This window comes from Leuresthes tenuis, unplaced genomic scaffold, assembly GCF_036924035.1.
Source record: "Leuresthes tenuis unplaced genomic scaffold, fLeuTen1.0.hap1 SCAF_1, whole genome shotgun sequence".
Lineage (NCBI taxonomy): Eukaryota > Metazoa > Chordata > Actinopteri > Atheriniformes > Atherinopsidae > Leuresthes > Leuresthes tenuis.
This window is the reverse complement of record NW_027325355.1, coordinates 14,882,729-14,905,127: the sequence shown is the minus strand read 5'-3', so window position 1 is coordinate 14,905,127 and position 22,399 is coordinate 14,882,729. Positions and strand designations below refer to the sequence as shown.

Genomic DNA, 22,399 nt, shown 5'->3' with positions numbered 1-22,399 from the left:
CGCGCCAACGCCACTGGAGTCGAATGAACCGCGAGCGCAGAAATCATAAAGCGCACCACGTGACGGGAGCTGGCATCGGCATACCTCACGCTCTCCTCACGCACTGATGAAAATGGAATTACTCATCGATGATGGGCTTAAAAAACATATAGTAGGCGAATATTTCACCTTTTAACACCACGTTCTATGACTTATATCTCTTTACGAGCACTCAGGTGCGTCAGTGTTGAGGAGCTGGAACAAAAAAATGATCCTTCTCATCCTACAAAAATCAAGATTTTGATTTGAACTATTTTTAACTTCATATTGATTCCCTATACCTCATTAACACCGACACACCACATCTTGTGGCTGTGAGGTTTGACGAACCTCTCGCCAGACAAATAAAAGAGCGGTTTTATTTTCCTCCCATCCACTAACATATGAGAAACCTCATCATCCCAACACAAATTCCGCTTTACCTCCACTTTAAACATAATCTGTCTCCGTGCTCGTGCTTTGTGATCATTAGTCAACAAGAGTCTTCCAAGCGTGCGTAAACTAACTGCATTTAATCAGAACGCGCGTAATAGCTCACCAGGGGACTAATAGTGGGTATGAATCCCTCCGCGGTAACGGGGCAGTGAAACGGCGGTCACACGCCAGAAATATTTCGGTTTGCTCAAAACCTTAATTTTCTGAATTAATCAATCCTCGCGCACAAATGGTGCACGAAATTTGCGCCTCCGTCGTTGGACCTGAAACAGAAGGACACGCACAGCCTGCAGCTCAGCTTGAAATAGGAAATAATTTCTCATATTTATTTAGGAAATAATTACATAAAATATAGCATTAAAGTCTAGTGTAACAGACAAAATTGCACACAGTAATAATAATAACAATAATATCAATAAGAATTACCAAAGTAACACTGCTGGCAACCGCTTCTCTTTACAAAGGAACCAGGAACATTTAAGGAAAGAGGTGAAGCATGACAATCACACTACTTATAGTCTGACAGTACAAAATGTGGGTATAAATACTGGACATCTAGAAAAATACACAAGTCCTCTTCGCACTCTTTTCATACAGTATTAACAGTTTCATAGAAAAAAAAATTCAAACACACAGTCGGCTCTGTTGATTAGCACCAGCTGGTCAAATTCCAGACAGAAATTTGGCATAACTCCACCTAAGGTTCAATATGTCTTGAGAATAAAGTGATAAAATAGTTTAGCATTAGCTCTTATTGATCAAAATAAAGATTTCATGTCAACGAGCAACCCTAAAGACTTCCATAGGAAAAGATACATGCTAATTTCAAACAGTAGACTTAAAACCTTGGTTGAATGATTGGCAAACAATTTACATCTTTCTTTTTTTTTTTCCTTTCTCATTTGCATATATATCGATCACCAATGCCCATTCTGATATTAACTTATAGCGATTTTTATTTACAACATAATATACAGCTATGAGAAGAAAACTGAGGTTTGGAGAGGTCAGGTTTGCTGCGATGCTACATGAGACTGAGAGCTAGACTGTTTGGATTATGGAGATTCTTTTTAACAGGAACTCAAAAAGTAAAAGAACATTGAGTGTTATTTATACGTGTCCTGATTGGTGCGCTTTAATATTTTACAATCTTTGTGAGTCCAGTATGTTCCCTGAGCTACCGACAATGACAGTGGGTGCGTTCAAGCTAAAACGGTTGGTCATTTCTTCTAAAAGTGTAATTTGGACGCTTAAAAACCAACCCGATCTCGTGGCAAATAAAGAAATATTCGCAATATGAAACGCACGTTATCCGTTGCAGTTGGACCCAAATCGTCCAATTCATTCTTTTTAGTTTGTGTAACCCCAGCAAGGCTCAAGTTTATTTGCTGCTGTAAAAATGGAGCTTTCTCAGAAGTGGCAGAAATTGCCAAGCCAAGTCGTTGTCAAAAACCTAACCAAGTAGTTCTTGATGTCTAAACCTAACCAAGAACTCATTGATGCCTAAACCTACCCAAGTGTTTCTTGATGCATACACCTATCCAAGTAGTTATTGATGCCTCAACCTAACCAAGTAGTTATTGACGCCTAAACCTAACCGAGTGTAAAAAAAAAAATAACCTTGCCAAACAAGCCACATACCCCCCACCGTCGGACTAAAAGTTGTGTTTTATTTCATCACCACCATGAACGCTTTGTCATTATTTAAACCTGCAAAACCTCCAATATCTTTTTTTTTTCGTGTCCATGTACACAAAAACAAAAAATTGGTTGTGTTCAATAACACAAATCAATAGATAAAATTGGGGAAAAAATGGCTATTGTTAAATGTACCGGGTGGCAACACTTGTTGTCATCAGTGAAACAATGAGTGTTGGCGAATTTTCTTCACTTTTATAATGTTTTAGGAGCGTTTCCCTCATTTTCAGTTTTACTTGCCACGAATCAGTCAAAATAACACAAATTACTGAGATTAAAGTAAGTGAAAACAAAACTGAAAATATAGCTGAGATATTTCTTTCAACATTGTGCCAAAAAAGAAGTTGAAAACATGCGAAGCAGGTGTCAATGTTAACTTTTACGATTCCCCTCAGGCAGTTCTTAGGCAACTTCAATTAGCATCGTTACAGTGCAATGATACGAAGTACCCCAGCATGGGGGAGAGGACAACCAAAGGTTGCATGGAAACAACCTTTGTTTATTGCTGCGCAGTCCATCATACCCAGAGTCAAACTACTAAAAGACCTGGTTTGCGTTGTGGTTTCATCCTCATAGTTCCAACTCCAGCTTGACTAAGTGCTTTGTTTTGTATGCGGAGAGTGAAGGGCTCCTACTGTCGTGGCAAGGCTGTTACTCTTTTCCAGGACTAGCCAAGCCTGAGTCCGGAGAAAACTAAAAGCAAGTTGAGACGAAACCAACTTAAACACTGACCCAGTCACCAAAGTAGAACATTGCTATTTCACATTTCCAGAAACCACAGATACGTAGCATACAGTTTCTCTGTTAATGCTCTACATTTTCCCAAATACAACATAAGTTCTCATTAGAGGTTGGTGGGGCAGTAGTGGAATAAGCTGCTAGATCTTCGAGTGGAAACGAGTCAGACTCCGGTGTTTTTTCTTTAGTTTCAGATACCACGGTACCGGTCTTTTGCAAGCCCCTGTGTCAGACCATCAATTTCTTTTTTTTCTTTAACTTTCGGATTCACTCACACTTTTGGTTTAAAACTGGTTCATTTTAGGCACCAAAACAACTCGGTTCAATTCACTTGGTTAGGTTTAGGTGGTTTGGCTTCCAAAACCCTGCATGTTCCTCTTCATGTATGAGGTGTGAGTTAAAATTAGATTTCTTGCAGAAAATGTTGAGAGAATTACATCAGTGGTTTCCAGAAACTGCCTTCGTGTCTGGGCTGACAAATCAAATAAATCAAAAGCATGCTTTCTTGCAAAATAAATGCTAAAAAGGTGTTTTTAAGGGCTATCAGAGGTGTAAATCTACCTGAAAAATCCCTCTCATAGCCCGAATGTACCCTTAAACATCCAACCCATTAATACATTGAATGTAAAAAAAAGACAAAAGAAAAGCTGATAATGGCCAAGAACACAACCAGTCTTCGATGTAACATTAAAAACTGAAACTCAGCAAGAGATCGACTGTCCCTACTGCCCTGCTTTCTCATACATCATTGGAGCCTTGACTGGTGCAGGAGGAGAAACTGTCGTACAGCGAGTCACTGAGGGAGCCTGCGGGATCCGCCCCAGGCCTGCTCACAAAGCTGGAGGAGGAGGAGGGCTCGTCCGCCTTGCTGCAGCTCTCCCTGCGCTTCACCGCATCTGCGTGGCAGTCACCTCTGAGACCACCCAAGCTCGCGTCCGGATACAGGCTACCGGAGCTGCTGTGATTCAGTTTGTTTAGGGACTCCAGCGAGATGTCGAGAGAAGCTGGTTGGCTGGGACTGACGGGTATCTTCTCCCCGGGAATGTCCTGCAGGCAAAAAAAAAAGAAAAGGAACTCAGAATCAACAGAGAACCCCAAAACACATGATTTTTTCACAAACCAGAGTGAGCAGCAGGATCTCAACCTGCGGTGAATGTTGATTTCACTGCAAACAGAACCCCACATTTGCTCATTCTGCTTTCAAATGACAAACAGTGAGATGAAACTCCTGCAGTGTTGTCCTTCAAAGCAATAAAACTGAGCGTGACAGATTTTTTATCATGCTCGACAACTAAACAACATGAGTGTTGGCGGCCACACATCTGTCGGCTTGTGGGCTCCCTCACTCTGTCATAATAACTGAATTGTATTATTCAGTCTACTCAAAAGATTAGCAAATAAGAATATGATAGTCTGGGGTAATGTCATGTAAGAAGGAAACAAAAAAAACAACCTGCATTCCAAAGCGCTTCAATTAGCAGGAGCACTTTCATCTTGAGGGCGATGCTGACATTTGTGACAGTCCCCAAAGTGTTAGTTATTGTGAGTTTTATCACCAGACCGGATTGTGTCATCACAGCTAAGCCTGTTGGACTCTCAAGGGCGAACTCCCTGTAGGCGACTCACTGGTGTTTAAACTCAGCAACAAAAGTGCAAAAGTCTGCATTAAGCAGCTGCTACGAGCCCAATGTGTCCACAGAGGGAAACAAAACTGAAAAAGTCAGTGGCTGCTGATGAGGCGCCAACTTTGAGCGTCCTCGTGTAGGTCTCAAATGGCAGTTTGACAAGCTGGTCACAGTACCAGTCATCCCTCACCTCTTCTGAGAGGCTACAAACAACATTCTCAGAGTAGCTGCTCCCGTTTCTTCAGCGAATCGAGACCAGGGGAGATGTCGCGGCAGCTACTGACACGGCATTTTTGCAGGGGTAAGTTCACAAAAGGATGAGCTGCAGAGGATAGGCAACCCCTCGGGAACAGTGCTAGCCTGAACCATTTAGCATTTCCCCGCAAGCATTTCAACAAAGCCTGCATCAGTGCTATAACTCAGAGAGCTGTGAGGGTGTTGGTAATGGAGGCTGGAGGTGTTTTTTTTTTTTTGCTCCCATCAAGTCGGCAAACTTCTGATAAAAAATGACTAGATGTTTACAAGCAGGCTTTGCACATTGAGCAAAATGAGGAAACACACCAGATTTTAGTACTTAATGTCATCATCCGAGCTAAAAAACGGGATAAACCTTTCGCCACGGTGTGTCCATCTGACAACAAAGAAAGAGTGTGCGCCTGCTCGAGCAGCATTAAGTTGCAGCATCTGTCGGTGTTGTTGGGCAGCGACTGCAGGTGTAGTGAGGGGGAACAATAGAGAGAGTTGTAGCAGTCCTGAAGGCTTGTTGGCTTTCTCCCCTATCGGCCTCCTTAGTGCATTCATCTGCCAGCCCGGGTGAGAGCTATTCTGTGATTAGAGGGCTGCAGGACCCTGAGGCACTGAGTGCTGAGACCTATTGGAAGTGCACAATAACAGCAAGACAGTAAGAAAAAAATATATAGTGCACCTAAACTGATGTAGAATGCAACGTACCTCTGAAGGGCATTAAACTGGTTTATTGAGGCTTCTTTTAGGGCAAAGTAGTCACTTTAAAAGTGGGAATCTCTGACTTTGTATTGGTAAAATAGACCTGAAACAGTTGGGTTTGTGTGTATGTACAACATGAACTGTGAACCTTACTCAGCAGGAAAAAATAATCATGAATTCGTCACGAGAGCAAGGATCAAAAGCAACGTTAAAGGAAAATGTGCCTAAAGGCGGCATTCGTCTCAGATTGCAGCTTTTTTTTTTTTTTTTTGCAGGTTCAGCCCCAAATGAAGCGCTGGTTTCGAATGCAGATTAGTCCTGCTTGGACTTAATTCAAAACCCACATGCTGCTTTAATGTCAAATCAGTGTGTGGCTGTAGCAATCTCAGAGCCTGGAGAAAGGAATGAATGAGTGCATGACGTGATGAGGATGGGTGATTTCCAGAAGAGCTGTGTGTGGGTGAAGAACTCCTGACTTCTTCGGCTAACGAGAGGTCAGGCAAAAAAAAAAAAGAAAAAGGGAGGGGGGGTCGGATTGAATTCGTGAGGAACACAATCTACCAGCGGATCGAAGGCCTCGGTACCACCTGCAGGTGCAGCCAAAATGATGGCTGGTCACAAGCTGACCGAGGCTTCAGCTGAAGTGAGAGCTTCCAGTTGGAAAACAAATAGGCAATTGGTTCTGCATCAGATGTCAGTAATGGGATCTCTAAACTTGAATTCAATAGACTTGTTCAGAACAAAAGCTCAGTGAGGGATTTTCATTGTAACTCGAGTAAGACATACCCCCCCCCCTCCGCGGTTATGTATTTTCTTCTTCTTTGTGTTTCTTCATAGAAAGTGTGCAAATAAATCTGACTTCCTAAAATTTCTAAGGAAATCAAACAGTTTTTTTTACATTTTTGAATTCACGGCTGATATTTTTCAGTGTCTGCAGCTAATCTGAGAGAGCAGTTAGACTCTGACTGCCTGCCCTTCATAAAATCTAAACAGGTTTGAGGGGAGATGGTGTAAGAATGGTGGATTTCACCCATTTCAACAAATTCTTGGATAAAAAATCCTCCAAAAGACATCTAAAATGGCCTGAAATTTGGTTTATATAGTAAGTTTCGTCGACATCTCGGCCTACAGAAGGCAATCGCCAGTTCACATTTAGCCCAGAATTCGGCAGGATTGGGAATATGAACAGAAGTAGCCACGTTCCTTAACATCTCCTCTCACAACTTAGTGAATCAAAGAGCTCCGCCGTCATAAATCAAACCACCACGATATCACATGTCTGATCTCGGGGGAGTTTTGGTCTGAGGGCCCAACCGATCCAACTCAGATCCTTCAATCATCCAAAATAATGGCCATTTTTTTTACATGTTCATATTCAGCCGCCCTCTTTCCAGTAAATTTGTGCAGCTCGCATTGCACAAGACAGAGAAAAACTTAAAAACATGCGTCATATTCTTCAGACTCGATGCTTATTGAGACCTTCAGAGGGATGTGGGCAATCAGCAAATTTATCGAGGAACGAAAACAGTCAAGATTTACATTCACAAGGCGAAAACGTAGGTATACTGAGGCGGGCCGGCAGGTCACCAACCTAATATTGTGACAAAGCTAGAAACACGCAAAGAAAAGATGTTTTTATGCTTACATAGTTAGGAGCAAGAAAACACACTTTCCACAGATGGAATTGGTTTTTTTTTTCTCCTCCTTTGCCTGACGCAATATTCATTTCCTGCAGACGGTTTCTGAATTACCTCGCAATAAGGAGGACAGTGCAAGCCCGCATGTCATCACTGAGGTGATCGCAGGCCAGCATGAGGAAATGCTCTTCTCATTTTCCTGCTACCGATATCTATTTGTGCACAGACACAGATTTGGATATCCGGCAACTCAATTCAACTGAAAGGTTCCCCTCTCCCTCGCCTAGTAATCACCGCTCAAGGTGGAACAAGCTTTTCCACGGGCAGATTTGTTCGACAGATTTTTTTGGAGTTAGGCCAGAAGTTTGCTGGCAAACCCCTTCGCAAGTGTTCTGGCGTCACATTCCCCGCACGGCGCAGTATCTTTCTCTCTTTACAAAAGTAAAGAGAAAGAAAGAAACAAGGGGAAAATGAGAAATGTCAGTGGAGGAAAGGACTTCGAGAGCGAGAAGACTAATGGAAGTACAGGCTCAAAAGTCATCCGGGGAGAGAGACAAAGAGTTGTTTTAGGACAAACAAAAATAGAGAGAGACAAAACTGAAAGTTCGACAAGGAGAGGCATGTGGGAGAAAGAGAGACCGTGGAAAGGGAGGATAGAAGAAGGGGCGGGGGCCGCCGTTAGCAGTGCTGTCAGGTGCTGTCAGGATGATGAATGGGAGGCCAGCGTGGGCTGTGAGGGCTCTGATGGGAGCCGCTGAGCTTTACATCACTCTCCTGAGTGTTTGTGAAAGGTTATTAAAGGCGCTTAAATCACCTCGCTGTGACACGGGCCGCTCGCAGCCACCAGACTTCCCCAAACTAAAGCCAATGACGGTGTCTTCGGACTCAAACGCTCCGCCAGCCCACAACAAAAGGGAAGGCGGCCGCACAGGTACGGATGTGCACAGCCAGGGGTGAGGAGGTGATGACACTCGGATAGATTGTCTTTCTCTGAAGAATAATGCAGGGTAAATGGGTTCAGCAGCAGTCATCCATCATTATGGTTGCTTCGCAGCTTTAGAAGAGGGTAATGTCAGCATAATTCCAACTTTGGGCTCGCAGGAAAGCCTGTTTCAACACGAACTTTACTCATACGACCTGTTGCATGCAACAATCCAGTTGTAAAAGTTTATTTCGACTGCTCGGAGGTTATCGTTCTTGATTCCTTCTCTCATTCCAAGAGAAAGACTATACAGAAAGTTTTGTGCACTTCCTCCAAGCACAGTAACGTCTATCCTGCCACCCTCAGAAATGTATTCCACTGTATCCAATGGAATGGCAGGTATGCATCAAAAATCCCCTTTTTTGGGCTCTTACAGTCAACTTATCTTTACTAAATGGAGACTCGGCCGATCATACTTTGGGGAAAACGTCTTTTTTGTTTCAAATGGCAGAGCCTGGAAACTATCTCGGAGCTCAGAGGGTTTCCGTTTTTGCTCTGCAACACTCTGACGGAGTTGTTCGGAAGACACGGTGGCAGCAAGGAAACGATTTTGACCTCAGAGTCATCACGCTGATGGCATCTAGGGCAACGAACATGTCGGATTTCTTCAATCCAACGTTCGCCTGAGTTTACCGTAAAAAAAAAACCCTTTGTTTTGAAACGTGTCAGAGATAGTTTTCCTTTAATCTTGTTAAATTTCAAAAGGACACCGGAGGAAACTGACGTAAATTCAGATTTCCCCTTCACCTCTTGCACTTGATTGTTTTTTTTTTTAAAGTTGTGTTGAGTCAGACCCTTTTCTTAGAGAATATGGATTTTTGTGTCAAGAGCCGGCGTTGGGGCGGCGGCATCGTAAGTGCAGGCTGGAGGCCATTTCATGGTCCCCGATCCTAATTTGTCATTCAGCTGCGTTAAATACTTTTAGGCAAATGCCAGCTGACGCGAGAGGCCGAGGCGATCGAATGCAATTAGCCGGCCTCTTCTATGAAAATCTGCAAACAATTCTGAGAGCAGAAAAAGAAAATCTTGGGAGTTGCAAACAATGTCAGCGGCAAGAAAAGCAAACCTGAGTGAATTTCTCCATGCCTCGGGAACCATTTCTGAGCTAAAGCTGACTCTGAAACTCAACGGGACTCGCTCTGACCGTGTGGAAAGCCTCCTCGCTGAAGTCTGTGACACGAATGGTAAAAATCCAATTTCTCCATGACTCTGCTGCAAGCAAAGGAACATATTGTAGAAAGTTTGATTAAGGCCAAGCACCCCCCCACACACACACACACACACTTCTCAACACTTATTCTCTTCCTACTGTATAGAGCTGTGAGCTGCCTTGGTTTTTTTTGTTTTTTTATCACATTAACAGGACCTCCTTTGTACTGAAGTCAGTGAAGAAGCTGATCTATTGTTGAACAATCGAAACCACCGCTGAGGCGAACCATTTAGTAAACCTACAAAGCGCCCCGACTCCATCCAGGGTGTCATATGAAAAGGAACGACCAATAAAGTCCTTTATTGGAATCAACAGCACGCCTGTAAAGCAGCCTGTAATGAGGAAAACCAATTAAGTGAATAATGAGCCACTCCAGCACTCACGCTGAGCCTGTCTCCTGCTTTGCCATCGAGGGATGACTCTTTGTGCAACAAGTTGTACTGGGAAATCCTCCTGCTGTCCTTCTCCAGGTGCGAGAACATGTCGTGCTGGTAGTAGTCCATGATTGACAAGGATTTCTCCACACTGCGTCTCTTCAGGGTGCCTTCGTTCCGCTCGACTGTAAACGGAGGGGTAAGTTTTAACCGACAAAGGTACAGAAAGTGGTGGAAACTGCATCACTTGGTGGCAAAAACTGACCAGAGTCAGCCCTCTTCGCTCTGTCGACCAGGGTTCTGCGCGGCGAGGCCAAAGCGCTTCCCTCGGGTTCGGTTTCCGTGTCGCTGCTGCTGCCCGAGTACGTGCACACTTCAAAGGCTCTTTCCTGTGAACGGACAAAGAGACGAGAGTCATTTCTCAGCAGATTACGCACCGTCGCGAAATCTGCGGTGAAAAGAAAAAGGTCGGCCCCAGAAAGGACGCCCCCAGAAAACCATTAAAAGTGGCAAACTTACACAGAACAGTGCCCCTTTCCCACCTAGTCTGCATTTTTCTTATTTAGGCTTTTGCAAAGCAGAGCCACGTCAAAGTAAAGAACACTTTCACGCAACAGCTCCTCGCTGCTAAACTCCATGCGGAACCATTCAATCCAGTCCATCTGACCAGAAATATAGACTTGAAAATCCGTGAGGACGCGATGTAAAATGTCAATAAAAACAGGATGCAATGATTCGTGGATCTCCTAAACCCAAATTCTATTTGCATCAGAAACACAGAAACAGAATGTTGAAAGTGAGACATTTTCTTCTTCTGTGACGCTGTTGCAGCAGACGCAGTACGTGATTTAGCACTGACTTGCAGAAATATGCAGGGCCTTCCCTATAAAAAATGTCTGCATCGGAGCACGAGTTCCTATAAAACCGGAATATACCTTTCAGCCTTGCTGGTGCCTCTACAAGTTGCTAATTCACCTCTGTGCCGTCAGGATGCTGAAATAAGTGCTGATGAAACTTCTCAAAGTCATTGTCAAAACCTTAACTGCGTCGGAGATGTTTGATAGCTCAAACTTTCTACGGCCCTCCCGTATCCCCAATGAAAATACTGATGTTTGCATATCATCGTGTAAAATGTGACCTACAGCAGACGCATCGGGGTCCGAGACTTTCGTCTTCCTCTCCGCTTCTTTGTCTTTGTCCTCAGTGAAGCTGCTGCGTTGGGCACACAGGCTCAACCTCTTTGTCCTGATCGCATCTGTAAGTCGGGAGAGATTGAAGGGAAAAGAGTCACGAGGTGGCTCGTGGGATTAGAAACCCCCCCCACACCCGACCACCTCCCGTTCGCCGCAAAACCGTCTTGCGTAAAGCATACAGACAGCAGCGAAACAAATCTCCCGTGGCAATGCTTCATTGAGCTGAGAGACTGATGAGCACATCTGCTCAACCAAAACCAACCCAACCGGCCGTGCATTCATAAGCAGAGCCGCACAATCTTCTAACTATACAAGCGTAATGGTGTCTGGCCTGTGCTTCTTCTGTCCACGGCTCGCGTCGCCTTGTTATCACTCCACCTACCGCTGTCTAATTGTGTCTCGCGTTCATGAAAACGCCGCCGCGTCACAATAACAGGCTGCTTTGGTCTCTAGCTGAAAAAATGGTTCACCTCTTTTTCCCCTCAAACACTGCGTCTTTTCAGGCATCTTTTCAACTCTACGTCGAGATAATGGGAGAGACAAGAGAGTTAAAAGGCAGGGCAAAGATTCACCGGAAACATTCAGACTCTCCTAATCACCTCATTCCACAGGGTAGGGTCCAACTCCTGCCTCTGCAGTGCCACCGAGGTAAAATGAATGCAGCTTGATGTCCTGCAAGCATAACTCTCTCAGCATGATCACTCAGCCCCGTGTGTGATTGTAGCTTTAATCATCCATCTAATTGCATCCTACCCACCAGCCTTCGAGGTCGAGGCACTGGGTGCTTTTATGATATATGGCTGTGCTGACATGCTTATCTAATTGCATTTGTTGGTTTTCCCCCGGCGGCGCGAGCGTACGGAGTTCGACGCCCTCAGCTGAGTATCAGATGTCAGTGTTGATGCATTAGCCTCTGAATTAGCTGAACAAACAAGGTTCTTCGCTTAATCAGGGTTTAATAAACCAAATGACTTCCTCTTGTCTGCTTGTCTGAAGCACTCTGGAGGAAAATGCGCTCCCATAAAGTACGGCGACGTTCAATATTTCATTCGACTCCTGAAAGGTAAACAAGATGTCTGAGGCTTTCAAGGCTCCTTCTACCATCCAACATGTTAATTGTGGGTTTAGAGACATAACAATTCATTTTGCCCTTGAATGACAGAGCCATCCACTTTCTGAATGATAACTGACCTGAAGATGCCAGTTTGGGCAGTCGGCTCTGGGTGTCCTCGGTGTTCGGGCGGCAGGTCACGGCGGGGTCGGACAGGGAGTGACCCATGCTGCTGGTAGGGGCGTGCAGGCGGGTTTTTGGAAGGGAAGGCACTTTCACATTGGGTTGTGAGGGATCGGGGTGAGAAGAGGGATGCTCTCGATGGAGCTCAGAGGAGCCCGCGGTCACCCCATCGGGGCTGGATTCAGATTTGGGGATGTGGCGACCGCTGGCCCGGGTGACAGAATCGGGGAGGGGGAAGGTGCCGATGCCACTGTCCAGGGTTCTCATCTGACAACCGGAGCCTAGAGTGACAGTGAGAGGAGTGTGACGTCTGGGACACAACAACAAAGGAAGGATGAAAGGAGGACTTGGATTTACATGCAGCGGAAGGGGTTGTGAGTAAACAGGGAATCTAAAGCAGGTTCAGTTGGAAAGGAGAGAAAATAAAGCATCAACAAAGAGCTAACTGAGGTTGTCCTAATGCTGTTATATAAAGTTAGAATACACAAGAAACAACACAAATAACACAGCAACTCTGACTTAAACCCAGACTGAAATAGTTCAGGGGATCTTCATTCTTTTTTATTCTTTTACGACAACATCCTACATCTGTGTTCCATGCTTTTCTACTGCACTCTCACCCAAAAATTTTTTGTTTTAACCTTTAAATGTCTCGCAATTTACAGCCATGGACTGCGACGCTACTACATATCGGACACACGTACATATGTTTTTTCAGTGAGGCTGAGCTGCTGAACTAAAACCACAGCTGAGTTGGGAGTTTGTTGCACTGCGTAGCGGGTTGTGTTAAGGAGAAATGACAGCCAGTAGGAACAGATGGGACGGCATTTAAAAAAACAAAACAACACACAGCGCATTGACTCAGGCTGGAACAGATGGACAGCCTCTCAACTCAGCCGAGGTCCTCGTAACTGTGAATGCTAATGGCCAGAAGTTACATCGGCTTGTAATTGTGCTTCGCAACTTTGAGCAGAGCTCCACTGGAGCAGCACGTTTCTATGGGTGCAGCTGTGGGCAGGTTGAAACTAAAAATGAAAGCGCCACAATTAATTAATGCGTCACAACTAATTAGGTGAATTAGTAACAGGTCAGTCACAGGATTCGGTGTGAAAAGAGCACCTTAGAGATGAAGAGTCCCTCAAAAGAAAAGATGTTCAGCAATTTGCAAAAAAACTCAGGCTACAAATTGGAGAGCAATCTCAGTAAAACTGTTATCATTCACAGTACATAATATAATCGCGGAGATATCTCTGACCACAGGCATGAGACAGCGAGGAAAACTGTTCCGTGGTTAGATGAAGTGTAATTTGAGTTTGAATGAATGAAATTGTGGATCCCGCGTCCTGTTGGCTAAAGAGGAGAGGGACCATCCTGCGAGTTAACAGAACTAAGCTCAAAAGCCCACATCTCTGATGGTGTGGGGGAGCATACCCGCCTACGGAACTGGCGACTTACACTTCTAAAGGGCCGCATCGACGCCCAAACGTATGCACCCAATCCAGATGACCTCTTTTCCAGGGAAGGCCTTGCATATTTCAGCAAGACAATGCCACAAATGCACTGACTGTTGTTAAAAGTGGAGGGGATGCTTCATCCCACGATGGCATCTAACTGGAGATGAGCTAACAGTTTTCAGGAAACAGCAGAATTCTTTCTCTCGACGTGTGATGTTTGTTGTCTTCGTTCTACGGTGAATAAAGCTTTGATCGACTGCATTCTGTTGCTGTTTACATTTTACACCGCGTCCCGACTTTTTTTTTTGTTTTTGTTTCAAACTGTGGATTTAAATTCATACTTTAGAATCACTTCATAGATCTGAAAACACAGAGTCAGAGTTCTTGCTCACGGGTACAACTTTTGCTCTCATTTCTTCTGACATTCACCGGTGTCGTGTACACGCAGAACCTGTGAAAGTGACATGCACGGCTACAGCATGTTCATCACACAGATGGCCTGTTGAGGCACTTGAAAACAGTTACACGCACTGGAATTAAACTGAAATCCAAGCTCATGTGTTCACATAAATAATACACACACATGTTCTTGTGTGTACGGAAGAGAAACACGTAAGGGAGCCATAAATTACACAGCTGTGTAATTGAATGCCAAGCCTGGCAGTTCAAAATGCCCTCTATATCCAAACTATAACAAGGTCCACAGTAATTCTACCCAGCGGCAACGGCGACTGGACGCAATCTAGTTTCTCACCAACTCCCTATCACTTCTGTATACAACCTCCAGGGTTCAAGGGGAGAAAGCTGGTGAGCTGATGCCTGCACTGTATGAAATTGGCTTCATGCAATGAACAGGCATCAAAGGGTAAAGACGGAGTCATCATCGACGACAAAAACGTAATTTTGGATGGGGCAATCGGATGAAAATGCAGCAGCAAATTGACACAAATCGTAAAGTCACATTTCCACAATAGAGACAAGTATCCCGAGTCATTAAAGCACAGATCCAGGAGCACAGTTTGCTTCTTTTTTTTGTTGTGCGGCTCGCTCGAAGCCATTATGTCTCAGCGCTGCCAAGGAAGTTTTAAACACCAGGTGAAGCAGTTGCTAAACTACTAGCATTGACAAACAATGGCAATAAAGCCATGCTGATGTATTAGGGTCGTTCTGTGCTCCGGGGGCAGTCAAAATGTTGTTTACCGTTGGTGCCTGAAGGGAAATTCTCTGAATATACAGTAACTGACTGGAGCAGAGTGAGAACTGGAAAGCCCCACATTCATAAAAAGAGAGCCTGGATTCTGCTCAAGCTGCTTGCATCACAGACTGTCTGGATGTAAACTATTCATGTGATTGATGTGTTTACCAGGCATTAAAGCCTGTGAGCGCCTGCACATGTGGGAGGAGGAGCCACAGCTGCAACTTTTATGAAATATTTTATTCATGCTGTTTTGAAGTCCTCAGCTGGCAGAATGTAGAAAGAAGAAAAAAAAAAGAGAAAGAGGCAGAACGAAGAAACAATTAGCCGGGCTCGCTCGCAGTGCCATGAATGTGACCCGCCACGAGCCGTCTGTCACACAGCAGCGCCCCGGAAAAATTATTCGCTTCAAAGTTACTTCAAAGCTGAATCTTTAATCAGGCTTCTGCAGAGACTACTCGAGACTCAAATTCGTATCTTTTTTCCTATTCTTAATGTTGTCCACGTGTTTTCCGACGCATCCATTTTTCTTTTGGACTTATGGAGCCAATCTGGCGTAAAAATTGACTTGGTTGCACATCAATCCCCTGTCCAGAGTTGCTGTTGTTTTGCTACAGTAATGGTGAGTCTAGCAGAAGGAAAGAAAACTCAGGCTCTTAGACAACAAGACTATTCTAACTTTGGCACAGTGAAACTGTGTGGAATAAAATGCAGTAAGATTACTCGAAAACTCTTGGATTACCAGGGCGTTTTTTCTGCTTTTAAGTAATTCATAAGCTCACCTATCATGTGGTCTTGACAAGACGTGTCTGTGATGTGTCCCTGCTCATTCTCAGCCTTCAGGTTGATCTTCTGCGTCACTAGAAGGGTCTAGAACACGGACAGATGGTGCGCGTTAGCAACAGAAACCTCAAAAATCTGGAAAAACACTTGACAGTACATAAAGCAGTGCACCACATGTGGTCCAAGGAAGTCTTCTCCAGTGCAAATGGACATCTGTTGGTGCGAAGCATCTCTTTATATCACTGAACATACACGCAAAACTGAACACAAGCCACGATTCGATCCCATAGCTTCTAAAACCCCCTTTCAGCAGCAATAATTTGAAGGAACTTGCTTTCTGTGGGACATCATCAGTCTCTCACGTTCACTCACTTTGTCCCACAAATGCCGGGATTTGTGTGAACACACGTCTGGACTGACAAACCTCTGCTTTCATAGAGGTTCTCACACTTACCGACGATCAGCGAATCACACGCAACCGATTGGCTGCTACTGACCTCTTTATTCCCGTGGAAGCAGAGCGGGGGGGACTTCTGCCTTTTGAAGAAGCTATTTTGTTTTGACACGGTGAAATCTGCTGTCGTTAACGCGGCGCTGTGTTCGCCTCATTTTAAGGACCGGGCTATTTTTGCTTCGTCATGTCCCCATACACAGACCCTTTTAGTTTTTTTTTATCTTACGTATTATGCATCATTTTTTCTCTAATTAAGTTTTTTTTTCTTTTTTTTCTTTCCCTTGGTGGCTCAAGAGGAGCTTGTAGGTCATGAAGTGCTTTTCTATTGTTGCATTAATGTGGGGAGGAGATAGACAGAATACTCGGAGGATGGTATTAAATGGCCCTTTTGTCAAATAGAGTGCCTGCGATAAGAGGCTCTTCCGTGTTATCAAAAATCCACATCATCTGGGTTAAGTTTCCCATATTATGCGGTGGGACTGTCGCTCTCCTCTTCGGCTCAGGCTGCTCCTTTTACTTTCTTTTATTATTGCTGTCTGGCTTTTTGCAGCCTCTCTTGTGCACTCAGCCCCTCCATCATTTCCCTGTAATCTGACAGACAGATTATGAAGTATAAGGTCATAATTCTAGTATTATGCTTACAGAGGAGCGATCAAAGCGCTGAGAGAAGCCCAATTCAAGTTTGTATTACGTCCACGGGGTAATGGATTCATCTCTGGATGAAATGTAGCTTGAAAAGCCTTCATCCATGTGCAAACAACATCGGCATGAGCTGGTATTAACAAGAAGCAGGCGATGTATTGTACCGCAGGCTGAGTCAGAGCATGATGCCAATCAATAGTGAGCCTTTCGGGTACAATGCTGCTGAAGAGGTGGCGGGGTTGCGGATGAGCTTGTGAACATGCACATTCTGTACAAGTGTGAAAACCTGCGAGGGATCGGCATGCGCGAGCCTCTCCAAGCACACAATGAAGCCAGAGGAGCTCTTCACTTACGGCGGCGTCCACGCAGATCTGCGGGTCCCCCTTCACGTCGCCGTGTTTCTTGGGTGTGGAGATCGAAGGCGGCGTTGTGGCCACAGAGTTGCCCTTCACGGCAGACCTGCGATGAAACGAGATTTGATCTGTTTTCATGCCTTAACTCTTTCATCAGGTAGAAAAAGTGTGACTCCCAATAAATTGCAATAAATTCCTGCTTTATGTGTATATATATACACATATATATATATACATATATATATACATATGTATATATATTTGCTTCCCGATTGGCAAGCAAATATATATCTTTCCCTGTGCACAAACACGCACAGAAATGTCATAGAATGGTTAACAACCTCCATGAAGTGGTCCCTCCTTTGAGGGTGGGAAATCTGTCAAATGGGCTTTGAAGTGGAAAATCAATGAAATGAGAAGCATTATGACAAGTGGAGCTTCTCGTGGTTGAAAGATATTTTACCTAGAGTGTGCCGACTGCTGGTTTAAGAGCTGCTCATACTCACTAGAGCAGAGTCACATTTCAAACAGACAGCTGCTGTTTGTGCTGTACGTCAGCGTGTCTCTGAGTGCAAAGCGGCCATAGCTCAAGTTTGATTCAATAGATTGGTTTTAAAGCGTCAATTCTCTCGACAAAAAAAGACAGCTCTGAGAAGAGGTGGGACGTCGTCAGCGCGGCATCAAGTCAATCAAGTGTAATCTATGCTTCGTTTTTTTTCTCAATGGCAAAGATGTTGCTTTACCCACCTGCCGAGAAGCTCTTTCACAAACTGGTCCTTGCCGATAAGCGCTGTCGTACACTGGATCTGAGAGGCAATCTGCCCCATCTGATTGTTGCAGTGGTCCATGATGGAGCTCAGCTTGTTGTTCATCTCGGACAGATTTTGCACCTCCTGACTCTCCTTCTTCTTATCCTTCTTCTTGTCAGACTTCATCTGTTTGCCTCCGAGCACCGACCCGATCTTCAGCTCTTTCTTCTCGTCTTTTCCCTTTGGGGAGTCCGCCTTTTTGCCGCTCAGAGCCGGAAGTTTGCTCTTACGCAGGCCGAACCAGTTTGCCAGCGACGGGCCCGTCTTCTGCTTGGCCTCAGTGGCAGCTACCTTCTCCTGTTCTTGACATTTCTGCAAATTTTCTTCAATTCCCATCATGACTTTCTCTTCGATAGTGCACACTGTCGGGCTGTTTGTTTTCTCTTCCGTCTCTGGGGTTTTGCTTGGCGAGTCCAGCTTGGTTTTGACTGGCTCTATGTTGGTTGCTATGCCCTCTGTCTCTCTGGCAGCATTTTCCAGGTTATATACACAAGAAGACGGAGGCTGAAACTGCGGATGAGAGGCCACTTTTGCTGATTTTCGGATGTTGTTCAAACCAGTCCTTTCACTCATGGGCAAGCTGCGCACCTCTTTAAGAGCAGACGATGCGACTGCATCCCCTTTCACCCCACCCTGTGACCCCTCTCCTTTTGAGTCTAGTCTACATGTTTTCTCAGGGAGCCCGCTGTGACTACTGGGACCTGTCATGCCGCCATAATGGCTGAGCCTGTTCCTGGGTGAATGGACAGGGCTCTCAGCTAACCCAACACCAGGTGCCTCTGACGAACTCTGTCTTGATAGAGAGTTCCCTCTTTCACCTGAGTTGGTGATGATCTGAGTTCTTACTCTTCCTGGTCCCTCCAGCACACTCACACTTGGTTTCTCAATGTAGTTGGTGCTAAAACTCTGGCTACGAGCTTTGGCCCCATTCATCCCTAAAGCCGGCTTTAGATGAGGTTTGGTAGTAACGGATATGGACCTACTGAAAAGTTGACTACCCCTTTTCCCCTTATCGCAAACGTCCCCCTCCTCTGACATCCCAGGGGTGTGAACCTCCTCTTCCTGCAGCCCACTCTGGACCTCCCCTTTCCCCCCTGTAACAGATATCTTAGGCGCATCGATACTGTACGCTACCTGCAAGCCATCACACTGGATAGAAACATTTGAAGTCACAGTCTCCTTGGAGGCAGAGTTGATATGATCTTTCTCTTGTTTGCCTGGTACAGAGGAACTACTTTTATGACTGGGAGATTTTAAAAAGGCTTTAAAACCCATTGGAATGCGAGTCTTTGAGGCTTTTTCTGCCGGGTTAGGAGGCATAACAGCTGAGCTGGGAGGGCTGACTGCAGCTTGAACATTTTGTGGCTCTGCCAGACACTGAGGGGTGTCCTGAAGCGATATGGGTAAACTAATAGAGGCCTTCTGCACTGACTGGTGGACATTTTCATTCGCTGGACCTCTCTTATTTGCAAACGAGTTCTGAAGTGAGGACCCCCGCAGAGCACTGTAGGGAGGAGGGACATTCTTTGAGCTTCTAGGTGCATTTTCAGATTCTCTGGCACAGCCTGAGTTTGCAGAAGGGAGGTAGTCTTTTGTCCGCTTGGAAGTGCCTTTAGTGGGGGTCTGAGTCATGGCAGGGGACTTTTGAAGGTGCTGACTGGTTTTGTCTACCAGCTTCTGAGGTGCAAGTGCAGTCCCGTAGCCTGCATCTAACTCTAAACAGTCTTTATCCTTGATGGGTAGCGTGGTTTGCATATTTGGTGCAAGTGAGGTGTAACTTGGGGGAGGGCCTCTCACAGTGGTCGGTGTGGATGGCTGAGCCACCCCTGTTTTATGTGCTTGAGGCGACCCCTCGTAATTTGGTCTGATCAGTAAGGAGGTGGTGCGGCCAGGGGGAGGGGGAGGAGAAGGAGACCTGAGTTTAGTTTTGCTGGTTTCACAGTGTTTGTCTCTGGTTGGTTGTTCAACATTGTCAGGATACTCCAGGTGCCTCCTTGAAAGTTGGGGGGAACTGGAAGAGAAGCCCTTGCTCCATTCGGCCCTGCTCTGGAGCTTGGAGTTTACAGCCTTTGGACTCTGTGTGCAAGTTCCTTGTGTCTTGATGAATCTGGACATTTTTACTGTTGGAGAACAGGGGGATTTCTCCTGAGAGGAGGGACCTGAGTTTCCACCGTTATCTGGCTCAGTGTTGATGCCCTTAGATAGTCTCAGTGGGGATGCTAAAGGTTTGTTACGGCCAGGAATTTTCGAACCACTGGACTTGGAACCAGCGACTTCATTCACGGGAGGGATGGAGTGGCCTTTATTAGCTCGGCTGCTTGGTGGTTTAATTAGTTTTCTTTGTGGAGTCAACTGCATCGGCAGCCTCTCCGCACTTCCCTCCCTGCTATTACTTAATTTGCTGGATCTAGGCTGATATTCCGAGGGCCTTTCCGGAGATTCTAGAACAGAGTAGTTTCTCGCATTTGACGATTTTTGCCTTGTTGGCCTCTCATGGGGCACCCGTTCTGTGTAATTAGCAACAGCTTTCCTACCTTGGATGTCACCTGCACCGGCATCAAGCCTCCGAGCTCTAATATCAATAGGCTCTCCTTCTGCATCAAATATTGCCAATATGCTCTCCTCAGACTGGGTGCACTTGGCCTCTTTGGGCTTCATTAGACTAAAAGGCCTTGGCCTCCCATCTGCAGACTGGGTGCGACCTTGGTCTCTGTGCAGATATTGTTGTTTGAGGAGCTTGGCAGCATCCCTTGACAGCCTCTTGAAGTCCCTCTCTGCTTGCTCCGATGGCTGGTTACAGGACAATCGGACATCACTGGACTCAGAGTTGAGTTCCTGTGGATCATCCACATCTGAGAGGCGATTGGGACCCTCTGGGTCTGGAGCATTAAAGTGCAGCAAGGATGGTTTCGTAAAAGCTGATTTCCGCCCTCCATCAGAGAGAAAACTGTTAATGAAACTCATGAGCTTCTCTGGACGCTCCTTTGAGTCATAGCCAGAGCGAGATTTTGGATCGGTGGGGCCTGAGGTAGCATCACCTCCAGCTCCACTTTCCTGCGTCCCCTCCCAGCTACACAAGCTGTCCGAGATGCTACGGGAGAGCCTCTTAGAGTGGAACCAGCTGTCCTTGGTGGGGATGTTATCTCTGCAGCTGGAATGTGCCAATTCATCATCAGCATCATCAGAATCTAATGAAAACTGCTTGCCCCGAGCAGCTGAAGTTCTGCTAACATGAGTAGGCTTAGACACCCCCTTAGTGCCGCTCTTGATACCCAGCGAGTAGATGCCCTCGTTGGAGTTCATGCAGTCCTTGTAGCCTGATTTGGAGACCTTGGATGAGCAGGAGGAGCTCCTGTGCTTCCTCCTCTGGAGCTTTCTCAGTCCCTCTAGGATGTGGCTCTCCTTGCGTCTCGTTGGCGGCTGCTCCTCTGGGGCGGTACAGATGTTACTAGGGGCGGATGAACCCAAACTCAGCCTCTTCTCCCATGTCAGCGAGGACTGTAGGGCAAAAAGAAAGGGGGTTTATTACTCTCAGCCATGTTTTAGTGCGAACAACTCACGCCTATTACAAATCGTATCTTTTTGGTGTTAAAAAGATTTTCTGCGCTTATTTCCGGAGGCAATAACCTCCATTTAGTCTTAAGTCTTCTTCAAACTCTAACGGGAAAGTAAGGGATTAATTACGGTCTCAATAGGAGAGCTTCTTATAACAGGGAAATCTTGATGGGCTGCCACTTGTGACTGTATTGTGGAAACTGATGTCTGGGTTTTTAGACTGAGAGGGGTTTACCATTTTCCCGCAGGAGCGTCCATCATTCCAGGTGTACGAGCCGCTGGAGAATTCGCTGCACGCGCTTGACAGGGACAGCTCGCTGCTGCTGCAGCTGCTGCGTGGGTAGAGCGGCGCGGGCACTGTCAAACTCAGCTGGCTCAGACACTTGGCCACAGGGAGGCCCGCCTTTCCGTTCAAATGAACCTCCTGCGTGAAAGAGAAAAAAGGTCTGAGCACTGTAGTGGAATAACTTAAAGGGTGGGCAGTTCTGAGAGAGTGAAACAGTGCACCTATCTTCTTCATTTATATCTATTTGTCTGCAGTTTTTTTCATTTTTTCATCCTCAACAGATTCTCTGACTGTTGCTGTTAATTGTGTTATGAAAGACATTCAATATGATCTTAACAACCCAGTTAATTTCACCAGAGAAGATGGCTAACTTACGAAGTTATTACACTTTACAAACTTGGAAAAACACGTCATATCTCCATGTGTCGTCTCCACAGCATGGCAGATGTTTATCAAATTAGAATATTATTGCAAAGACACAAAGATAGGAAATTAGATTTCGGTAATCTCATACAAGCGTCACTTAACACTTTAAAAAAAGATAAGCGCCCGTTTGGATTATTCATAATTCACTCTGTGGTTATTATTGTCTCATTTACTCAGTCCTCCTCCGCTTTGATAGCACACATTAGTTTATCAGGTGCCGTTCTCAGGGGAGTGAAAGGGTAAGAGAGAGAAGCAAACTCATTTTCAGGCTTTAATGCATAATACATAAGATGAGTAATGTACCACAGAGTCCTGCGGAGACATTTTACTGA

The 22,399-nt window shown here is 45.3% G+C and overlaps 1 protein-coding gene across 2 annotated transcripts in view; it reads right to left on the bottom strand.

The window, feature by feature from the left end:
• Nucleotides 1-2,288: 2,288 nt before the first annotated feature.
• Nucleotides 2,289-22,399, bottom strand: part of LOC140297040 (nck-associated protein 5-like) — a 134,541-nt gene continuing 114,430 nt past the window's right edge. For both annotated transcript variants that reach the window (XM_072379738.1, XM_072379739.1), the window contains 9 exons: nt 21,591-21,779; nt 17,739-21,298; nt 16,992-17,097; nt 15,542-15,629; nt 12,068-12,391; nt 10,826-10,938; nt 9,949-10,072; nt 9,693-9,868; nt 2,289-3,957 (listed from right to left, as the gene is read on the bottom strand). In XM_072379738.1, coding sequence (XP_072235839.1) covers nt 3,649-3,957; nt 9,693-9,868; nt 9,949-10,072; nt 10,826-10,938; nt 12,068-12,391; nt 15,542-15,629; nt 16,992-17,097; nt 17,739-21,298; nt 21,591-21,779 — 4,989 coding nt within the window. In that variant the 3' untranslated portion in view covers nt 2,289-3,648. The remainder of the gene's footprint in view (nt 3,958-9,692; nt 9,869-9,948; nt 10,073-10,825; nt 10,939-12,067; nt 12,392-15,541; nt 15,630-16,991; nt 17,098-17,738; nt 21,299-21,590; nt 21,780-22,399) is intronic.